Source organism: Chrysochloris asiatica, unplaced genomic scaffold (assembly GCF_000296735.1).
Source record: "Chrysochloris asiatica unplaced genomic scaffold, ChrAsi1.0 scaffold00082, whole genome shotgun sequence".
NCBI lineage: Eukaryota > Metazoa > Chordata > Mammalia > Afrosoricida > Chrysochloridae > Chrysochloris > Chrysochloris asiatica.
Window position 1 is genome coordinate 3,366,615 of NW_006408600.1, and position 18,777 is coordinate 3,385,391.

The following is an 18,777-nucleotide window of genomic DNA, read 5'->3' on the forward strand; positions in this document are numbered from 1 at the left end:
TATGTATGCATAAGCTGGAGAGTGAATAAGGAAGACTATAGAAGAATTGATGCTTTTGAGTTATGGTATTGGAGGAGAATATTGAAATTCCATGGGCTGCCAAAAGAACCAATAGATCCATTTTGGAAAAAGTGCAGGCAGAGTGCTCCTTGGAGGCCAAGATGGCCAAACTTCATCTCTCATACTTTGGACATAGTTGTCATGAGGGACCAGTCACTGGAGAAGGATATCATGTTTGGTAAGGTGGAGGGTCAGAGAAAAACAGGAAGACCCGCAAAGAGATGGATTAGCCAAGTGGCAGCATCGATGGACTCAACTGTGGCAACAGTCGTGAGGTTAGCCTATGATCGGGCAGTGTTTCTTTCTTCTGCGCATAAGGTCGCTATGGGTCGGTACCGACTTGATGACACCTAACAACAACAACAACAACAAACAAGGACAAAGAACAAGCACCACTGAAAGCAGGAGGCCTTCCATGTGGATTAACCCTTCCCATTATTTGCTCACTGTATATACAGTTTGGCATGGAGACATGGCTGTCGTGTTGATATGTTAACTCTGGGAGTTAGGGGTTTCTGGCTTTTCTCTTCTGTGGGGCTAAATGAGACACACTTGGATGTGATCACTAGGTTGATAGTCTAATCATGGGGAATCTTAACAAATGAGGATGTTTACTGTCCTGTTTGTTATTGTTGTTAGGTGACACCAAGTCACCTAACATAGCAACCAACTCATAGTAATTCTATGCACTATAGAACAAAACTCTGCCCAGTCCAGCTTCCTCTTGAAATGGATAAAATATTTACCATTTCTTTTTTGGTACTGTAAGTCTCTGTATTTCTCCCATCTTCTTATGATGCTTTCTTCGTTATTCATTATTTTACACATAGAAATCTTCAATATTTCAAGTTGAAACTTGAATTTTTTTCTTCAGTTCTTTCAGTTTGAGAAATGCTGAGCCTGTTCTTCCCTTTTGGTTTTCTAATTCCTGATCTTTGCACATTTCATTTTCATACTTGACTTTGTCTTCTTGAGCTTCCCTTTGAAATTTCCTGGTCAGTTCTTTCACTTTCTCATTTCTTCCACTCCCTTTAACATCTCTAGGCTGGACAACAAGATTCAAAGTCTCTTGTGATATCCATTTTGTTTTTTGATTCTTTTCCTCTCTTTTAAAGGACCTTTTGCTTTCTTCCTGTTTGATGTTCTTGATGTTATAACACAGTTCTACTTGTTTTCAGTTGTTAGTATCTAACGTATCAAATCTGTTCTTGAGATGATCTCTAAATTCAGGTGGGATATGTTCAAGATCATATTTTGGCTCTTGTGGACTTGTTTAAATTTCTTTCATCTTGCATACGAGCAATTGATGGTCTGTTCCAAAGTCTGCCCCTGGTCTTGTTTTGGTGGAAGGTATGGAGTTAAAACCTATCCACCATGGGTGACCCTGCTGGTATTTGACCCCGGTGGTGTAGCTTCTAGCATCATAGCAGCATGCAAGTCACCACAATATCACAAACTAACAGACGAGTGGTGGTGTCCTGTTTATTCTGTGACTAAAATGCCTGCTGAACATGACACTAGAGCAGAGCCGGGTCTGTGCTCTATTGCAAATGGTCTTCACTAAGAATTTGTGAATATGGTACGTTTCAATAATTAAAAGTCCAAAGACTTAGCCACAGTAATACACTTCCCATAAAGCTCTGTTGGCATTATTCCATGCATCAGTTTGTCATACTGTGGTGGCTTACATGTTGCTGTGATGATGGGAACTATGCCACTGCTATCTTAAATATCAGCAGGGTACACTCATGGTGGACAGGTTTCAGCTGAGCTTCCAGACTACCACAAATTAGGAGGAAGAAGAGTCAGGCTACTTCTGAATTTTTAGCAACTGAAAACCTTACGAATAGCAGTGGAAGACTATGAGATAGGACCAGAATATTGAATACTGAAACATGATGAATAGCACCAGAACACTGTAAGATATAATCCCAAAAGATGAGCTTCTCAGGCTGGAAGGCACTCAGAACAACTGGGGAAGAGTTACCTCCTCAAAGTAGAGCTGACCATGATGACACGAATAGAGTAAAGCTTCCAGAACTTTCCTTTGTTGGTAGGGCACAGCTCAAAATGAGGAGAAACAACTGCAGACATCCATTACTAATCAGAACATGGAAAGTACAAAGCATGAATCTAGGAAAATTGGGAAGTTGTCAAAAATGAAATAGAATATATAAAGATATTGATAGCCTAGGCATTAGTGAGTTGATAAGGACTAGTATTAAACATTTTGAACTTGGTAATCATATGGTGTACAATGCCAGGAATGACAAATTTGAAGAGGAATGATGTTGCATTCATCATCAAAAATAACTCTTTAAGATCTATCTTCAAATATAATGCTGTCTACGATAAGATAATAACCATAAACCTACAAAGATGACCAGTTACTACCATTACTATTCAAATTTGTGCACCAGCCACTAAAGTCAGAGATGATGAAATTGAAGAATTCTATCAACTTCTTCAGTTTGAAATTAAAAATAAATAAAACTACAATCAAGATGCATTGATAATTACTTCTGGTTAGAATGCAAAGGTTGGAAACAGAGGAAGGATCAATTGTTGGAAAATATTGCCACGGTGATTGATAACAAATGATGCTGGAGATCACATAGTAGAATTTTGCAAGACCAGTAATGTGTTCATTGCAAATACCTTTTTTAAACAACATAAAAGATGACTATACACATGGACTTTACCAGATGGAATACACAGTGAAGTTGCTAAGAGTTGTTATTAACTTGATGACTCCTAACAACAACAACAAAGCTCTGTTCACTAATTTTGGCTATTTGCTTTCAAAATTTATCAAGTATTTCTTACCTAGAACACATAACTATGTACAAATTCTGGTTATTTATTAATATATGGGCTATCTCGCTGGTTCTCAAAGTACCAGCAACATCAGCATTACCTGAAAATCTGCTAGAAGCAGATATTTTTATTCCTAACCAGGATATACTGATATAAATCTCTGGGGATGAGCCCAACAATTTATATTTTAATAAGCACTCCTGGTGAGTCTAAGGAGCCCTAGTGATACTGAAGGATAAGAACTGAACTGCTAACCTCAAAGCCAGACGTTGAATTCACTAGATGGTCAAACTTAGAAGGATGAGACTTTCTGTTCCTATAAAGATTTACAGTTTAGGAAATACTATACAGGGTTGTTACGAGTTGGAATAGAGTATACAGCAGTATGCTTGATTTTATGTTTTCCCCCTACTCAAATTTGAACATCTTTTAAAGCTATTTTCAGCTTTCCAGATCCACTTTTTCCCTTTCCCCTTCCTCCTGATTTCCCATCCTTATTAAAGTTTGCCAACCTTAAGAGAGAAGATGAATTTTGGACCAATATCTTCAAAATTATGCATGGTGGAAGGAACTTTACCATCTGAAGAAACTTCATAAAAATGAATGCTGGTAGATCTGTTTGGAGATATAAAGTGAAGTATGTTAGTTGTGCTGTAGCTCCTGAAATTTGACATTCCTTTTTATTTAAATGTCTTCTAGCTTAGATCACAAGTAAAATGCTTTACATTTAGGTAAAAATCCACTAAATGAAAAAAAAAAAAAAAGCTCATTATAGGTTTTTGGTCCAGTATACATTTCTAAGACAGAAACAATTTCCTTTGAAAACATACCCATTCATCATTGTTCTTCTGGAATTCTCTGTGTTATATATTTATAAATTGTCAGATTAGAAATGATAGTGGAATCTTTGTTGTTCTGTTGACTGGTAGTTCATATGATTGACTGAATGAATTGTTGACCACATGTCCAGTACAAGGCAGAAGATTTTCTACTCAATATGGTTGAAATATAGTGTTAGGGTACTGAGTATTACATTCTGAAATATTCATTAGTGGATGCCTATGTTTGTTGTTGTTGTTAAGTGCTGTTGAGTCGGTTCCAACTCATGGCAAACCTGTATAGGCTTTCCAAGGAGTAACTGGTGGGTTTCAACCACCAAACTTGCTCTTCAAACTGATCTTTTGGTCCAGTGCTTATCCTACAGCATACTGAGTACTACATTCTGAAATATTTGTCAGTGGCTTGTGAAACAAGGAATAGATTTTTTCCTTATACTTCTCTCTATCCTTTTCTAGCTCAAAGCTAACCTTAGACTTTGGATCTGAATTGGGGTTGGTCACATCTATTTCCACTACTATAGTGACCTCTTTCAAGATGCTGTTGTTGTTGTTAAGTGCCGTTCAGTTGCTTCCAACTCATAGCGACCCTGCATAGGGTTTCTGAGGAATGGCTGGTAGGTTTGACCTTTGGCCTTGTGGTTTGCAGTCCAGTGTTGATCCTACAGTGCCACACCAGAAGTCCTCCTTGAAGGTAGTAGATTTATAAGTTTTATTAGACTAGACCTAGAGGCATTGGACTGATTTTGGGGTTATCAGTGTGTGTCAATAAGTGAAGGCATGCCAGGTCAGAAGAATCCCACAGGACTACTCAGATCACAGTGTGAAAGTAAGCCCTTCCTCCATTCATTCACCCACTTCTGGACCCCCTAAACCTGGGTTCCAATTAGGACGGCTTCTTTAGGTGTGGGGGTTGGAATCTGAGAAGCACTACACCCATGTTCTCCATTTATTTCTGCCAAACAATCTATCTGAATTATGGGATATTGATTCCAGTTTCTAAAAGATATTAAACCAAATATTTTCTGGAATAGTTTGTTGGTTTCTCTGCAGCAACCCTGTCTTTTTCTTTTCTTATGTCTTAAAAAGAAATATTTTCCAAATCCTCAGAAGGAAAATATGTCATAGTTAGACAAATAGATGTGGTCTTTGTAAAGGTAGTTTACATGAAAAGAAACAATGTTTTGTCAGTCTTATAATGAACATGGAAAAACTGATTCAAATTTGAAAAAGAAGTTCTGCCTGTGTGTGCATCAATTATCCCCTTTGTCTTCCAAATGATCTTAGTGTGAGAACTGCTATGGATTGAATGGTGTCCCCAAAAATATGTGTTAGAATTCTTACTCCCAAGAGTCCTACTGTGGTGCTGTGGGTTAATGCATAAGACTGCAGTCATTTGAACTGTAAGGTTGGTGGTTCAAGCTCATCAGCTGCACCTTGGAAACCCTATACAGGGTTGCTATGGGTTGGAATTGACTTGATGGCACTTAACAACAACAACAACAACAACATGGCTTCTAGAGTCCTGGTATGGTGCTGTGGGTTAATGTGCTGGATTACAAAGTTGGCTTTGTACTTCAAAGTCAGCAGTTCAAGTTCACTAACGGCTCCTAGGAAACCCTATACAAGGTCACTATGGGTTGGAACTGACTGAACAGCACTTAACAACAACATAGCTATGAATGGACTCTTGGTGTGACACTGTAGGATTAACACTAGACTTTGAACCACAAGGTTGGCAGTTCAAACTCACCAGCTGCTCCTTGGAAACACTATACAGGGTCACTATGAGCAAGAACTGACTCGATGGCACTTAACAACACTAGTTGTAGATGAAATCCTGATTGGGGATAGGATTTTCTTTGCTATGTTAATGAAGCCATATCATCTAAACCTAATCATGTCTGAGTTATATAAGATGAAATATAGACACAGACAAACTAGTACAAATATGGCAAGATAGATACCTTGCCATTCGGAGATCAGTGGTGGTGGTGGTGGCGGGGGATGGGGGTGGGGAACAAAAACCAACAAACAAAACAAGAAATGCTGGCAGAGACAAGGATCTTGCCCCATAACCAAAAGAGTGAGAGCTTTCCCTTAGAGCTGGTGCAGTAAATTTAAACATCTAACCTTCTGAACAATAAGAAAATCAATTTCTCTTTTGCAAAGTCACCTACTTGGGGCGTTTTTGTTACAGCGATACTAGGAAACTAATATAACCATTAGTAAGACCACTTTCTAAATTAGTTAATATATTCTAGTATATTATATTGTATATCTTAAAGTATTTTAGAATGACTTAGAATCAAGTTGTCACAAAAAGACATAGATAAGATGTCAAATTAATTTTATATTTATGCCATGTGAAAATATCTGAGAAAACTGCCATGTTGGAAGAGTGGAATCATTAGAAGACTGTATTAAGACCAAATATTTGTGATGATGAAGAATCAGTGTAGGTGGCAGTTGTCTCTAAGTGCCATTGACTCAGTCCTAACTCATAGTACCCTTGCATAGGGTTTCTGAGGAACAACTGGTGGGGAGAAGAAATAATCAGGCAATATCAATTTTGGGGGTGTATTTGTTCCACTCATGTATTTTAGCAATGGAGAGTCCTTTGTAATCTGCAGCTACTGAATACATTTTCAGGAAAGATAATAATTTGGGCTGCGTGTTGCTCTACAAGTAACTCAGTATAGAAGCATTCTTTTCTTTCTTGCTTATGTGTCTCAGGTTCTAGACATGATGCTATTTTTCTCTTTTGGTTTTGCTTGATGGTCTATTCAATGATCTACATACGCCATGCTTTTAAAGGCTACGGTGATATGGTGGGAATAAAAGAATCCGCCATTACTGTTTCCAGCCTGGCTTGTTGGAAGCTATGCCTGAGTGGTTTTCAGGGCTCATTACTGACCTGTGCCTTAGTGTTTCATCAGGAAGAGAATGGGGGCTCCCAGTGTCAAAAAGTGACAAAAATGAGAATAAACATTCCACTGCTTCACCTACCTTGTTAAGTGAATTTCAGCATCATATAGCAGAGGAATTTTGAAGCTGACGAAGTTATCTGCATTATTTTCTTCATGGCTTTCACTGTTGAAAAGAGCATTAGAAAATTACTTGAAAGGAAGTATAAAAGTCAACAATCAGTAACTTGTAACTTCATTATACATTACCTTAAGGCTTGGAAACTGATAGATGCCAGATTCTGAGGATTTTGTAGGTTGAAATCAAAGTTAATAGTAAATGTCACCTACATGTAAAATAAAAGTGTATCAATCTATGATGCCAATATTAAAAAAAAAAAAAAGTTCCTCATAGAAGTAAACTCACCCCAATTTGATCCTGAATTTGATATACTTGAAGCTTTCAAATGTATATAGTATCTTTATTTGTTACCTCATTTTAGCATGACCCGTCTGAAGAATTAGGAGGTCTTAACTTTCAGTATGGTTACGAATCGGGCTGCTAATCTCAAGGTCGGCAGTTTGAAACTACCAGCCATTCCGCAGGAGAAAGATGAGGTTTTGTGCTCCCATAAAGATTTACAGCCTCAGAAACCCTGTACAGGGTCACGATGAGTCGGAACCAACTCCACAGTACTTAACAACAACAACAACAACTTTCAATTGACATAAACAAGCTCTCAGACACACATACACATGTTTGAATCTGAAAGCTCTGTCCTGATTAAAACTTGCTTACCAGAGTTGAACAGTTGATACACATATAATGTTCATCAGATATTCAGGGAAAAAAAAACTCCAGATCATGGGTGATTTATGAAATGAATTACATGCTGTGAGTGGGGAGCAGGACTCCAACTTCAATTAATCACGTAAAGAAAAATTCAGATATTAAATAACTTCCTCTGAATATAGAATCAGTTCTTTTGTGGCACTTATCAAATGATGATTCTTAAATGTTAGGTTAGTGAGTTAACACTAGTGTTGAGGGATGAACAGGAATATGAGAATGAAATGATAGTTATACCTGTTGTTCCCTCTTTAAAGCAGGGTAACCCACATTGCAGGTAACAGACTTCTGAGATGAATCAACCTGACACGTGACTTCTGTCCCATCAACCTGAACAAGACCAAGAAGATAGCAGTGGTCAATTAGCATACAACACTTATGTTCCCTCACACAGATTCTGAATGATGTGTAAACCACAGATATTTTTACAGAAAGGCTGGTTCACGCTGAAGTAATTTATTGCCCCTTCCCATCCCAGACTCAAACCTGAGTGCTGTGTAGTTCAGTACTTTACTACTTTTATTGCTAACCCTAAAGACAAACAGGATACCCAACAATCCCCAAAGAAGAGGTCAAATATGGAATATTTTCCCAGAAGGAACTCATAGTTTTTATACTTCAGACCACAAACATAACTTTAGTCCAATATTCAGAAATGCTGACTTTAGCGCATGTGTTTCTCTCCATATATTTGAAGCGTGTATTTTCATGAAAAGAAGATAAAATCATATAATGGTTGTTGTTGTTAAGTGCTGCTGAGTCGGTGCTGACTCATACAGGGCTGGTGGGTTTAAACTGACGACCTGTGGTTTGCTGTCCAAGGTTGATCCTACAATGTCACATGATGGTATTCGCCCATATTTTAAAAAATATTAAGATCTCTGTTAGTTTTCCACATTTTGTTTTCTCTTTAAAATAGGAAGTTTCCATTTGCCACAGAAAATGTAAGAACTAAAGATTTACAGCCTCGGAAACCCTGTACATGGTCACTATGAGTCGGAACCGACTCCTTGGCACATAACAACAACAACAACAAAGTCAGAATAGGTTTAGAACTCTACATTGTATTTGTATCAACTTTAAAACTAGATAAAACCATTTGTAGGCTAAGCATGGGGCTGCTAACTACAAGGTCAGTGGTGCCAACCCACCAGCCCCTCCTCAGAAACCCCATATAGGGTTGCTATGAGTCAGACACTTAACAACATCAAGGGGCTCATGTGGAAAAATCCCTGCTCTTTTATTTTTCTTTGCATTGCTACTGACACAAGTGGAGCTGGGGGTATTCATGGTCAAGTGTGTGCCTGGTATAGTGATCAAACCAATGTGATGAACTGACTTCACTGGAATGCAGCATCTTGGCAGCAGAAAGCCCTGTGCTTGCGAAGGTGGAGCGAAGCTGGGGACTTGAATGTCTCTGAGCAAGTGCAGCCCAGAGCATCTGTGCTTACCAGGGCAACAGCAGCTACAGCGCACAGATGGAATGAGGAGGGCTACAGGAGTGTCTGGTGACCGCAGCCAAGTCTCAGGGTAAAGGAAAAACTGACCCATACTATGAAGCAGAACTTGTCTAGATATAGAGCCAGGATGTGTTCTCATGTGGTTTATTTACCTTGTTGGAAGCCATAAAGTGAGAGCTGATGAGGATGAATGCCAAGGTCATTCAGATGATGCAGAAGACATGGAGATTTGAATACAGGCAGTGCCTGGGTTACAGAGTCTGAGTTATGGACAATTCCTATTTGCCCTTTAGTGTTATGTAAATTGGCCCTCACTTTGAAACTACTGAGCCAAGCCCTGTTGTTGTTAAATGCCATCGAGTGGGCTCCGGCTCATAGGGATCCTGTATGGGTTTCCAAGGAGCAGCTGGGGGATTTGAAGTGCTGACCTTGTGTTCCAGTGTATCCTACAACACCACAGCAAGAACCAAGATCTACGGGCAACAAATTCTTCATCACAATCACCTGCACTTGCTACCAGTGAAGCTTTTAAATCATCTGAAAGGCTTTGAGCCTTTTCTTGCATTAAAGTAAGGCTAAATAAGTATCGTAGTCCCAATTCTGACTGACATACAAATTCTTACAGATACAGTTAGGGACAGATCCCCTTTGTACTCCAAGGAATGTCTGTGCAAGAAAGACAGTAATTGATAATAAGCAGGAAACACAATGAAGGTAAGGACATACCGGCATGGAGGATGAAGCAAAAAACAAGTTTTCTGAAAAAGCAGCAACAATTCTTGTGTTGTATGCACTTTCCTTTTTGTTTTTAAGTGTTACTGAAAATTTTAATCGTTTGTTTTGATTGCTGACAATAAAGGGTTGTTTTCTGTTAAAAATAAAAAGGAAAACAAAAAACAGCACATTAAGATTAGAAAGAGGAACCTTAGAGGCATAGTGGATTACATATTGGGCTGCTAACCGCAAGGTGGTGGTGGTTGGTGGTTATGTGCCATGGAGTTGATTCTGACTCATAGCAATACTGTACAGGGTTTCTGAGGCTGTAAATCTTGACGGGAGCAGAAAGCCTCATCTTTCTCCCGTGGAACTGCTGGTAGTTTCGAACTGCTGACCTTGCGGTTCACAGCCCGATTCATAACCACTACGCTACCAGAGTAAGCAGCTCAAATCCACCAGCTGCCCCATAGGAGAAGTTGAGACGTTTTTGTTGCCGTAAAGATTTACAGGCTCAGAAGCCATATGTGGGGTCAGTATGACTCAGAACTGACTCAATAGCACACAAGAAGAAAAAGATTAGAAAAGACCAATCAATATTCAAAAACTTCACTGACTTAAAGGAACTCTTTAGAATTACTTGATACACAGAATTGCTTAATAATGAACTGCCTTCATATTAAAAGTCTATTGACAATGAATAGGTAAATGTTACTAATTTTTTTCCTTGTTACTTTTCATTACATTGCAGTGAAAAAGAACCACCCAAGTCCCAATGGTTTTATATTTCGTATTGCTTTGCTCCTACATGGATGGTGGTGGTGTTTGTTGTTGTTAAGTGCCATCTAGTCAGTTTCAACTCATAACGACCCTGTACAGGGGTTCCAAGGAGTCCCTGGTCCCTGGTGAGTTTAAATCGCCGACCTTGTAGTTCAAATGTACCTTGCTGTCTAGTGCTTTATGCCACAGATTGAAATTCAATTTATAAAGATCTTTACTAGTTCTCAATGATTCTTTTGTAGAAAAGAGCTCCATAAAGATTCATTCAAATCAAGTAATCTAGTGTGTCTTTTGTTTCTACACTAGCCACTAAGCTGAAAAATGACACTCACTGATGAGCTGGGTGCTGTTGAACATTTAGAACTAGATCAGAGATGCAAAGTCCATCATCACCACAATCTTTATGGAAAGGAATCTGCAAAAGAGCAAAACAAACAAACAAAAAAATCAGAAAAACCCAAGAACCAGACATTAGCTGTTTGGTACAAAAGACTAGTTGCAGAAGAAGATAGGCAGTATTTGTCCATTTAAATAAAGTATCAAAGCCATCCAGAAAAGCAGGAGACTGATAAATGTAAGATGTGATAGTGCTTTTTCCTTGGGTGTGGGATACAGAGTGTGAAGTAAATACAGTGGCAGTACAGGGTACATAGGCACTGGTCATGTTTTAAGTGGATGGTGAAAGTACAAGGTGTTTACTATATCACAATTTATTTATTCAATAATTCGAAGCCAAGATGGCCAGACTTCATCCCTGGAGAAGAACATCATTATTGGTAAAGTGGAGGGACAGTGAAAAAGAGGGAGACCCCCAACAAGATGGATTGGCACAGTAGCAGCAGCAGTGGGCTCAAGAGTAGAAGAAACTGTGAGGAAGGCACATGACCGGGCAGTGTTTTGTTCTGTTGTACACAGGCTCGCTATGAGCACCTAGCAAGATTTATTCAATGACTAGTTCACAAACACGTAGGGTGGATGAGGCACTGTTCCAGGGATTCAGATCCTAACAGTGAACAAGAAAGATAAAAATGCTTGCCTTCATGGAACTTACATTCTAATGAACCTTTAACGTATGTGATTATATTTAATTTAAACAACTAAGAATTGAAGGGCTCTGTCCTAAGCATCTTTCCACTTTGTTAGCCAGTCTAAAATCCGGAAAGGCATACTATCCTTACACTGAAGACCTTGGCCATCTCAGAATAGGCTTCAAGAGCAGGACTCGAGCCAGGGTTCTCCAGACTGATGTTCACACGCAGATCCAAAGGGTTAACAACATCAGAGGGCTCCTAAAACACACACACACACAACAGAGTCATTTTATTAGGGCACGGCAAATTTAAAATAAGAAAATGACCATAAATGTGTTTATAGTCGAGTGTCCATTAAATAGAACATCCATGTCTTGAATTATCAAGGGCAGAAGAGAAGCTTCACTGCTTTTAAAACTGTATGTTGTTATTGTTGTTAAGTGCCCTATTGTTAGCACTTAATCACAGCAAAAATAGACCAGGTTTTCACAAACAAGAATCTTCCAAGTTAACAATAAATGAAAAACTGAACTGGTTTTTATTAATCTAGACATTTACTTAATGTTTTTCCAACTTTTATAATTAGCATTTTAAAAATGTGATTTCTGTATAAGTCTTCATTGGAATGTTTTGAATGTGCTTCATAAACATGCATTTATCTTGGTGTCACCCTGACTTTCTAATGCAGATGTCTAGTGTTGGGGGCCCAGAATGTGTATTTGATTAAAGTTTGACAACTTTTATGCACTTTAATCTCTGAGAACCAAGACATTAAATATTCTAGGTGAGTACTTAAACTGATCATTTAAATTACATTTCAAAATTCCATTATACAGAGAAATTTTCATATAATTTACAAACTAAATTTCCTGTTGTAAATTTTTTTCTGAAAACCATTATTTATAATTGGGAAAGTTTAAGCATCATTTGAATTATGATAATTATGTCATAAAATGAGAATAAACAATTTCTATCTCATAATCCACTGCCCTTCACCTGTTTTTGTTAAGTGCCATTGAGTAGATTCTGACTCATAGGGACACTGTATAGGACTTCCTAGGAGTAGCTATTGGGTTTAAACCATCAACCTTTTGGTTCAAGATAACCTTGTAGTCGAGTGCTTTATCCTACAGCGCCACACCAGAACACCCTTCCCCTTGTTATTGTTGTTGTTAAGTGCCAACGAGTCAGTTCTGACTCATAGTGACCCTGTAAAGGGTTTCCATGGAGCAGCTGGTGAATTTGAACTTCAAACCTTGAGGTTCGCAGTCCAGTACTGATCCAACAGCACCACAGCAGGAATCCATTGACCTGTTGTTGTTTTGTTAAGTGCCATCAAGTTGGTTCCGACCTATAGTGACCCTGTGTAGCGTTTCTGGGGAGCAGCTAGTGAGCTTGAACCACTGACCTTGTGGTTCAAACCGACTTTGTAGTCTAGCGCATTAACCCACAGTGTCACACCAGAACTCCCTCGATTGACCTATGGTGGTGGTGGTGGTTATGTGCCGTGGAGTCGGTTCCGACTCATAGTGACCCTGCAAATCTTTATGGGAGCAGAAAGCCTCATCTTTCTCCCGTGGAACAGCTGGTGGTTTCAAACTGCTGACCTTGCAGTTTGCAGCCCGATTCATAACCACTACGCTACCAGACAGAGCTCCTTCCCTTGACCTATACCACCTTACATCCAATAGTGAAAATCACCATTGGGATTGCCCTTTTCAATAGCTTAAAAATGAATAAAAATTTTTCCTGGGTGGGAAATATAAAAACAAAATATATTGTTATTCAAAAGAACTCTTTCACATCCATAAGAATCTTAATTTTTAGTGCTTTTAATTGCCATTCCAAATAAAATTCTATGTTTTCAATTCTATGATAATAGAAGTTGATTAGAAACAATAACAAAGGAAATATACTTCCTGTTCTTGAAAGTATTCAAGAATGGCATTAATTAGAATTAACCAAAGAGGCAAGTAGTATCTAACCCATAAACTTTCTTTTTTTTTTTCTTTTCACTATTCATTATTCTGTAAAAAAGAAGAAACGAGGTGAACAGGAATGATTCTGAGACCTCACCTGGACAAGGATCACGTGCTCAGAGCAATCCTGTGCTTGATTTACTAACATATTCTTCTGCAGGATTCTTTCATTATTGTCCTTAAATAATCCCCTGGAGGTTACTCTGGATGAAAATCCATCTGCATCAAGAGTGATGTTATATGTAATGTCTATGAAAAAGAACATGCAGAAATATTATTACAAGTGAATTTTTAAAGAAAAAGTCTTTTGACTTCTAGAAAATATAAAAATAATCTTTCCTTTGATGGATTGTGAATTGAGGATAGTACCACATGACATTTGCATTTCTAGTTGTGATATGATCTGGATTCAAAGAAACATGATACAAAATTTCAGGTGAGTAAACATGCTGGCTGGGCAGAGTACTTAATCCTTCAACCATCAGTTTCATCATTTGTTGCATGGGGATATGGAAAGGAAAGAAACAATTATTGAGTAGCAATAACTAGACATGTTTTAACATATCACTTCATGCAAATAGTATAAAACTCCTGGAAAGTAAATATTATTATCCACTTGTCTGTCAGTTTTTCATACTGTGGTGGCTTGTGAGTTACTGTGATTCTGAAAGGTATACCACCGGTATTTTAAATACCAGCAGGGTCACCCAAGATGGACAGGTTTCAGATGAGCTTCCAGATGAAGACAAACTAGGAAGAAAGAGTGACGAACTACTTCCAAATATTTAGTCACTGGAAAACTATGAATAGCAGAGAAACACTATCAGACATAGTGCTGGATAATGAGCCCCTCAGGTTGGAAGACACTCAAAATGAGACTGGGGAAGAGCTGCCTCCTCAAAGTAAAGTTGCTTGTGATGATGCAAATGTACTAAAGCCCGTGGAAGAAAAGTCTGCAGAACCTTCATTTGCTGTTTGGGCACAACTCAAAATGAAGAGAAACAGCTGCAAATATCCATTGAAAATTAGAATATGGAATGTACGATCGATGAATTTGGGAAAATTGAAAGTTGTCAAAATGAAATGGAACACATAAACACTGATATCTTAGACACTGGTGAGCTGAAATGGACTGTTATTGGCCATTTTGAATCTGAAAACCACATGGTTTACTATGCTGAAAATGACAAACTGAAGAGGAATGGTGTTGCAGTCATTGTCAAAATGAACATATCCAGATCAATCATGAGGTACAACACTGTAAGTGATAGGGTAATATCCATGCGCCTACAAAGAAGCCCAGTTAATACCACAATTATTCAAATTTATGCACCAACCACTAAAGTCAGTGAGGATGAGATAGAATAATTCTACCAACTTCTTCAATCTGAAATTGATCACACATGCAAACAAGATGTATTGATCATTACTGGTGATTGGAATGCAAAGGTTGGGAGCAAAGAGGAAGGATCAGTAGTTGGAAAATATGGCCTTGGTGATAGAAATGATGCTGGGGGAAGCATGATAGAATTCAGAAAAATCAATGATTTGTTCATTTCAAATACCTTTTTTAGATAGCGTAAGAGATGACTATACACATGGACCTCACCAAATGAAATACATAGAACTCAATTTGACTACATCTGCAGAAAGAGATGATGGAAAAGCTCCATATCATCATTCAAAACAAGGCCAGGGGCAGACCTTGGAACAGACCATCAATTACTCATGTGCAAATTCAAACTGAAACTGAAGAAAATGAAAACAAATCCTCTAGAGCCAAAATATGACCTTGAATATATCCCACCTGAATTTAGAGATCATCTGAAGAACAGATTTGATACATTACACACTAAAGACTGAAGACCAGAATAGTTGTGGGATGACATCAAAAACATCATACATGAAAAAAGCAATAAGTCATTGAGAAGACAAGAAAGAAGGAAAAGGTCAAAATGGATGTCAGAACAGACACTGAAACTTGCTCTCTAGTATAGAGATGCTAAAGAAAATGGAAGAAATGAGGGAGTCCAACAGCTGAACAGAAAATTTCAAAGATCAGCTTGAAAAGATAAACTCAAATATTACAACAAAATGTGCAAAGATTTGGAATCAGAAAACCAAAAAGGAAGAACACGCTCAGCATTTCTCAAGCTGGGAAAACCGAAGAAAAAAATTCAAGCCTCGATTTTCATTATTGAAAGATTCCCTGGGCAAATTATTGAATAATGCAGAAAGTATCAAGAGCAGATGGAAGGAATACACAGTCACTGTACCAAAAGGAAATGGTTAATGTTCAAACGTTTCAAGAGATAGCATATGATCAAGAGTCAATAATACTGAAGGAGGAAGTCCAAGGTGCATTGAAGGAATTGGCAAAGAATAAGACACCAGGAATTGATGGAATAAAAATTGAAATCTTTCAAGAATGTGAGGCAGCACAGGAGGCCACTCACTCATGTATGCAAGAAATTTAAAAGACAACTATCTAGCCCACTGATTGGAAGAAATCTGTATTTGTGCCCAGAGGTGACCCACTGGAATGCGGAAATCATCAAACAATCTCTTTGATATCCCATGCGAGTAAAGTTTTGCTACAGGTAATACAGAAATGGCTGCAAGCATACAATGACAGAGAACTTCCAGAGGTTCAACCAGATTCAGAAGAGGCTGTGGAACAAAAGATAATATTGCCGACATCGATGGATCTTGGCTGAAAGCAGAGAATATCAGAAAGATGTTTACCTGTGCTTTATTGACTATGTAAAGACTTTTGATCGTGTGGCTTATGACAATCTAGGTACAACATTGCGAAGTATGAGTATTCCGGAACATTTAATTGTGCTCATGAGGAATCTGTACCTGGACCAAGAAGCAGTTTGTTCAAACAGAACATGGGAACACTGAATGGTTTAAAATTTAAAAAAGTGTGCGACAAGGTTGTATTCTTTCACCATACTTATCCAACCTGTATGCTGAGCAAATAATCAGAGAAGCTGGTTTTATCAAGAAAAATGTGGCATCAGGACTGGAGGAAGACTCATTAAAAACCTATGATATGCAGATGATACAATCTTGTTTGCTGAAAGAGAAGAGGACTTAAGACATTTACTGATGAAGATCAAAGAACACAGCCTTTGGTAAGGAGTACATCTCAATGTAAAGAAAACAAAAATCCTCACCACTGGACCAATAAACAACATTCTTATCAAGAACAGAGAAAAGATTAAGTTCAAACTGGCCTTGCGGTCTAGCACATTATCCTGTAGCACCACACCAGGACTCCAATGAACCAGAATAAAAGATGTAAAAAAAAAAAAAAAAAAAAATCTGCTGAAGTGTTCATATATAGGTATTTTAAAATTAGGTGCCATTTTCTTTCTATTTACATGAAGTTGTGAAAATTAACAACAAATGTGAGATGTGAGAATTAACTATATTAATTTCCATGCTCTACATGAAAAAAGGCATGAGAAACTGCACCAATAAAATTTGAATTAAACAAACATGGTTTGAATCCTAATTTCTCCATTTATGAGTTGTGTGAATTTGGGCACTTGGCTATTTTTTTTTTTACCTTTGTACTGTGAATGAGTGAAGGTTTACAGAGCAGATCATCAGTCTTATATCCAGCAAATGATGTACTTTGTTTTATTTCAGTGATTGCAGTCCCTTCAATGTAACATCACTTGTCCCACTTCTGCTCTTTGATTCTTTTCTTTCCACTGTCTTTTCCAACCCTTCTAAATTTTGTCCTTAGGTAAATGTTGCCCTTTTGATTTTGAATGTTTGGCCATTCAATGGTGTGCATATGTAAGTAATGTTGCTGTCACCTCTATATACCTATCTACTGCTTAGCTGAAAATTGAGCCACAAGGGTGAGTTCAGTTCCAGACCTCAAGGGTGATGGAGGGCCAAGATCTCCAGTTTCTTTGGTTCTTTTCTGATCAGTAAGCCTGGTTTATTATTATTTTAATTTAATTTTATTTTGAGTTTCGTTCCACATTTTCTCCCACTCTATCTAGGGCCTTCTAATGTGATCCCTTTCATAATAGTAGGTAGTGGTAGTTAGGCACCATATGTGCATAGCCTTTTGTGAATCTCCCTCCATGTATTCACCTGAAGGTGAACGAAGGTAATAATACCAACAGGGGAAGTCAAAACGTAAAAAAAAAAAAAAAAAAGTGATTAAAAACAGAAGTTGTTATTGTTGTTAGGTGTCCACAAATTTAGTTGTAATTCATAGACACCCTACGCACAATAGAACATAACTCTACTGGGTCCTTCGTCATCCTTACAATTGTTGTTATGTTTGAACTCATTGCTGCTGCCACTGTGTCAATCCACCTTCTTGAGGCTCTTCCTTTTCACTGACACTCCACATTTCCAAGCATGAAGTCTTTCTCCAGGCACAGGTCCCTCCTGATAATACGTCCAAAGTACTGGAGATGTAGTCTCCCTATCCTCGATTCTAAGGGACATTCTGGCTGTACTTCTTCCATGACACATTTGTTTATTCTTTTGGCAGTCCATGGTACTTTCAATAATCTTCACCAACACCATAAATCAAATGCTTTATTTTTCTCCAGTTTTCCTTTTTCATTGTTCAACTTTCATGTGCATATGAGGTGACTGAAAATACCATGGTTGGATCAAGCACATCTTAGTCCTCAAATTGACCTATTTGCTCTTGAATACTTTAAAGAGGCCTTGTACAACAGATATACCTAATGCAATATAACATTTCATTTCTTAACCTCTGCTTCCATGAGCATTAATTGTGGATCCAAGCAAACTGAAGTATTTAAAGCATAGTCAATAGAGCACATGTAAATATCTTTCTGGTATTCGCTGATTTCAGTCAAGATCCATATGAGTTCAGCAATGATTTTCTTTAGTCCACATCTTCTTCTGAATCTGCCTTGAATTTCTGGCAGCTTCCTGTCCATCAATGTACTGCTGCAAACATTTTTTAATTATCTGCAGCAAAGTTTTACTTGTATGTGATATTAATGATATTGTTTTATGACTTTGACATTCCATTGGGTCATCTTTCTTTGGAATGGGCACAAATATGGGTCTTATCCAATACGGGTCTTTTCCAGATTTCTTGACATAGATGATAGAGTGCATCAGTTCTATATCAGTTTGTTGAAATATTTCAATTTGTATTCTGTCTATACCTGGAGCCTTGCTTTTTTCCAATGCCTTCAGTGCAGCTTGGATGTCTTCCTTCAGTACCATTGGTTGTTGATCATATGCTACCTCTTGAAATGGCTGAACATCAACCATCTCTTTTGGTACAGTGACTCTGTATATTGTTTTCATTTTCTCTTGATTCTTT

The 18,777-nt window shown here is 38.0% G+C and overlaps 1 protein-coding gene across 1 annotated transcript in view; it reads right to left on the bottom strand.

Annotated features, from left to right (window-relative positions):
* Positions 1–18,777, bottom strand: part of ITGA2 (integrin, alpha 2 (CD49B, alpha 2 subunit of VLA-2 receptor)) — a 173,208-nt gene that overhangs the window by 27,326 nt on the left and 127,105 nt on the right. Inside the window, exons 17-24 of the mRNA XM_006865761.1 lie at positions 13,531–13,682; positions 11,602–11,712; positions 10,756–10,838; positions 9,656–9,797; positions 7,707–7,799; positions 6,890–6,966; positions 6,723–6,806; positions 3,390–3,492 (exon numbers count right to left, since the gene is read on the bottom strand). Of these exons, the coding sequence (XP_006865823.1) occupies positions 3,390–3,492; positions 6,723–6,806; positions 6,890–6,966; positions 7,707–7,799; positions 9,656–9,797; positions 10,756–10,838; positions 11,602–11,712; positions 13,531–13,682 (845 nt within the window). The remainder of the gene's footprint in view (positions 1–3,389; positions 3,493–6,722; positions 6,807–6,889; positions 6,967–7,706; positions 7,800–9,655; positions 9,798–10,755; positions 10,839–11,601; positions 11,713–13,530; positions 13,683–18,777) is intronic.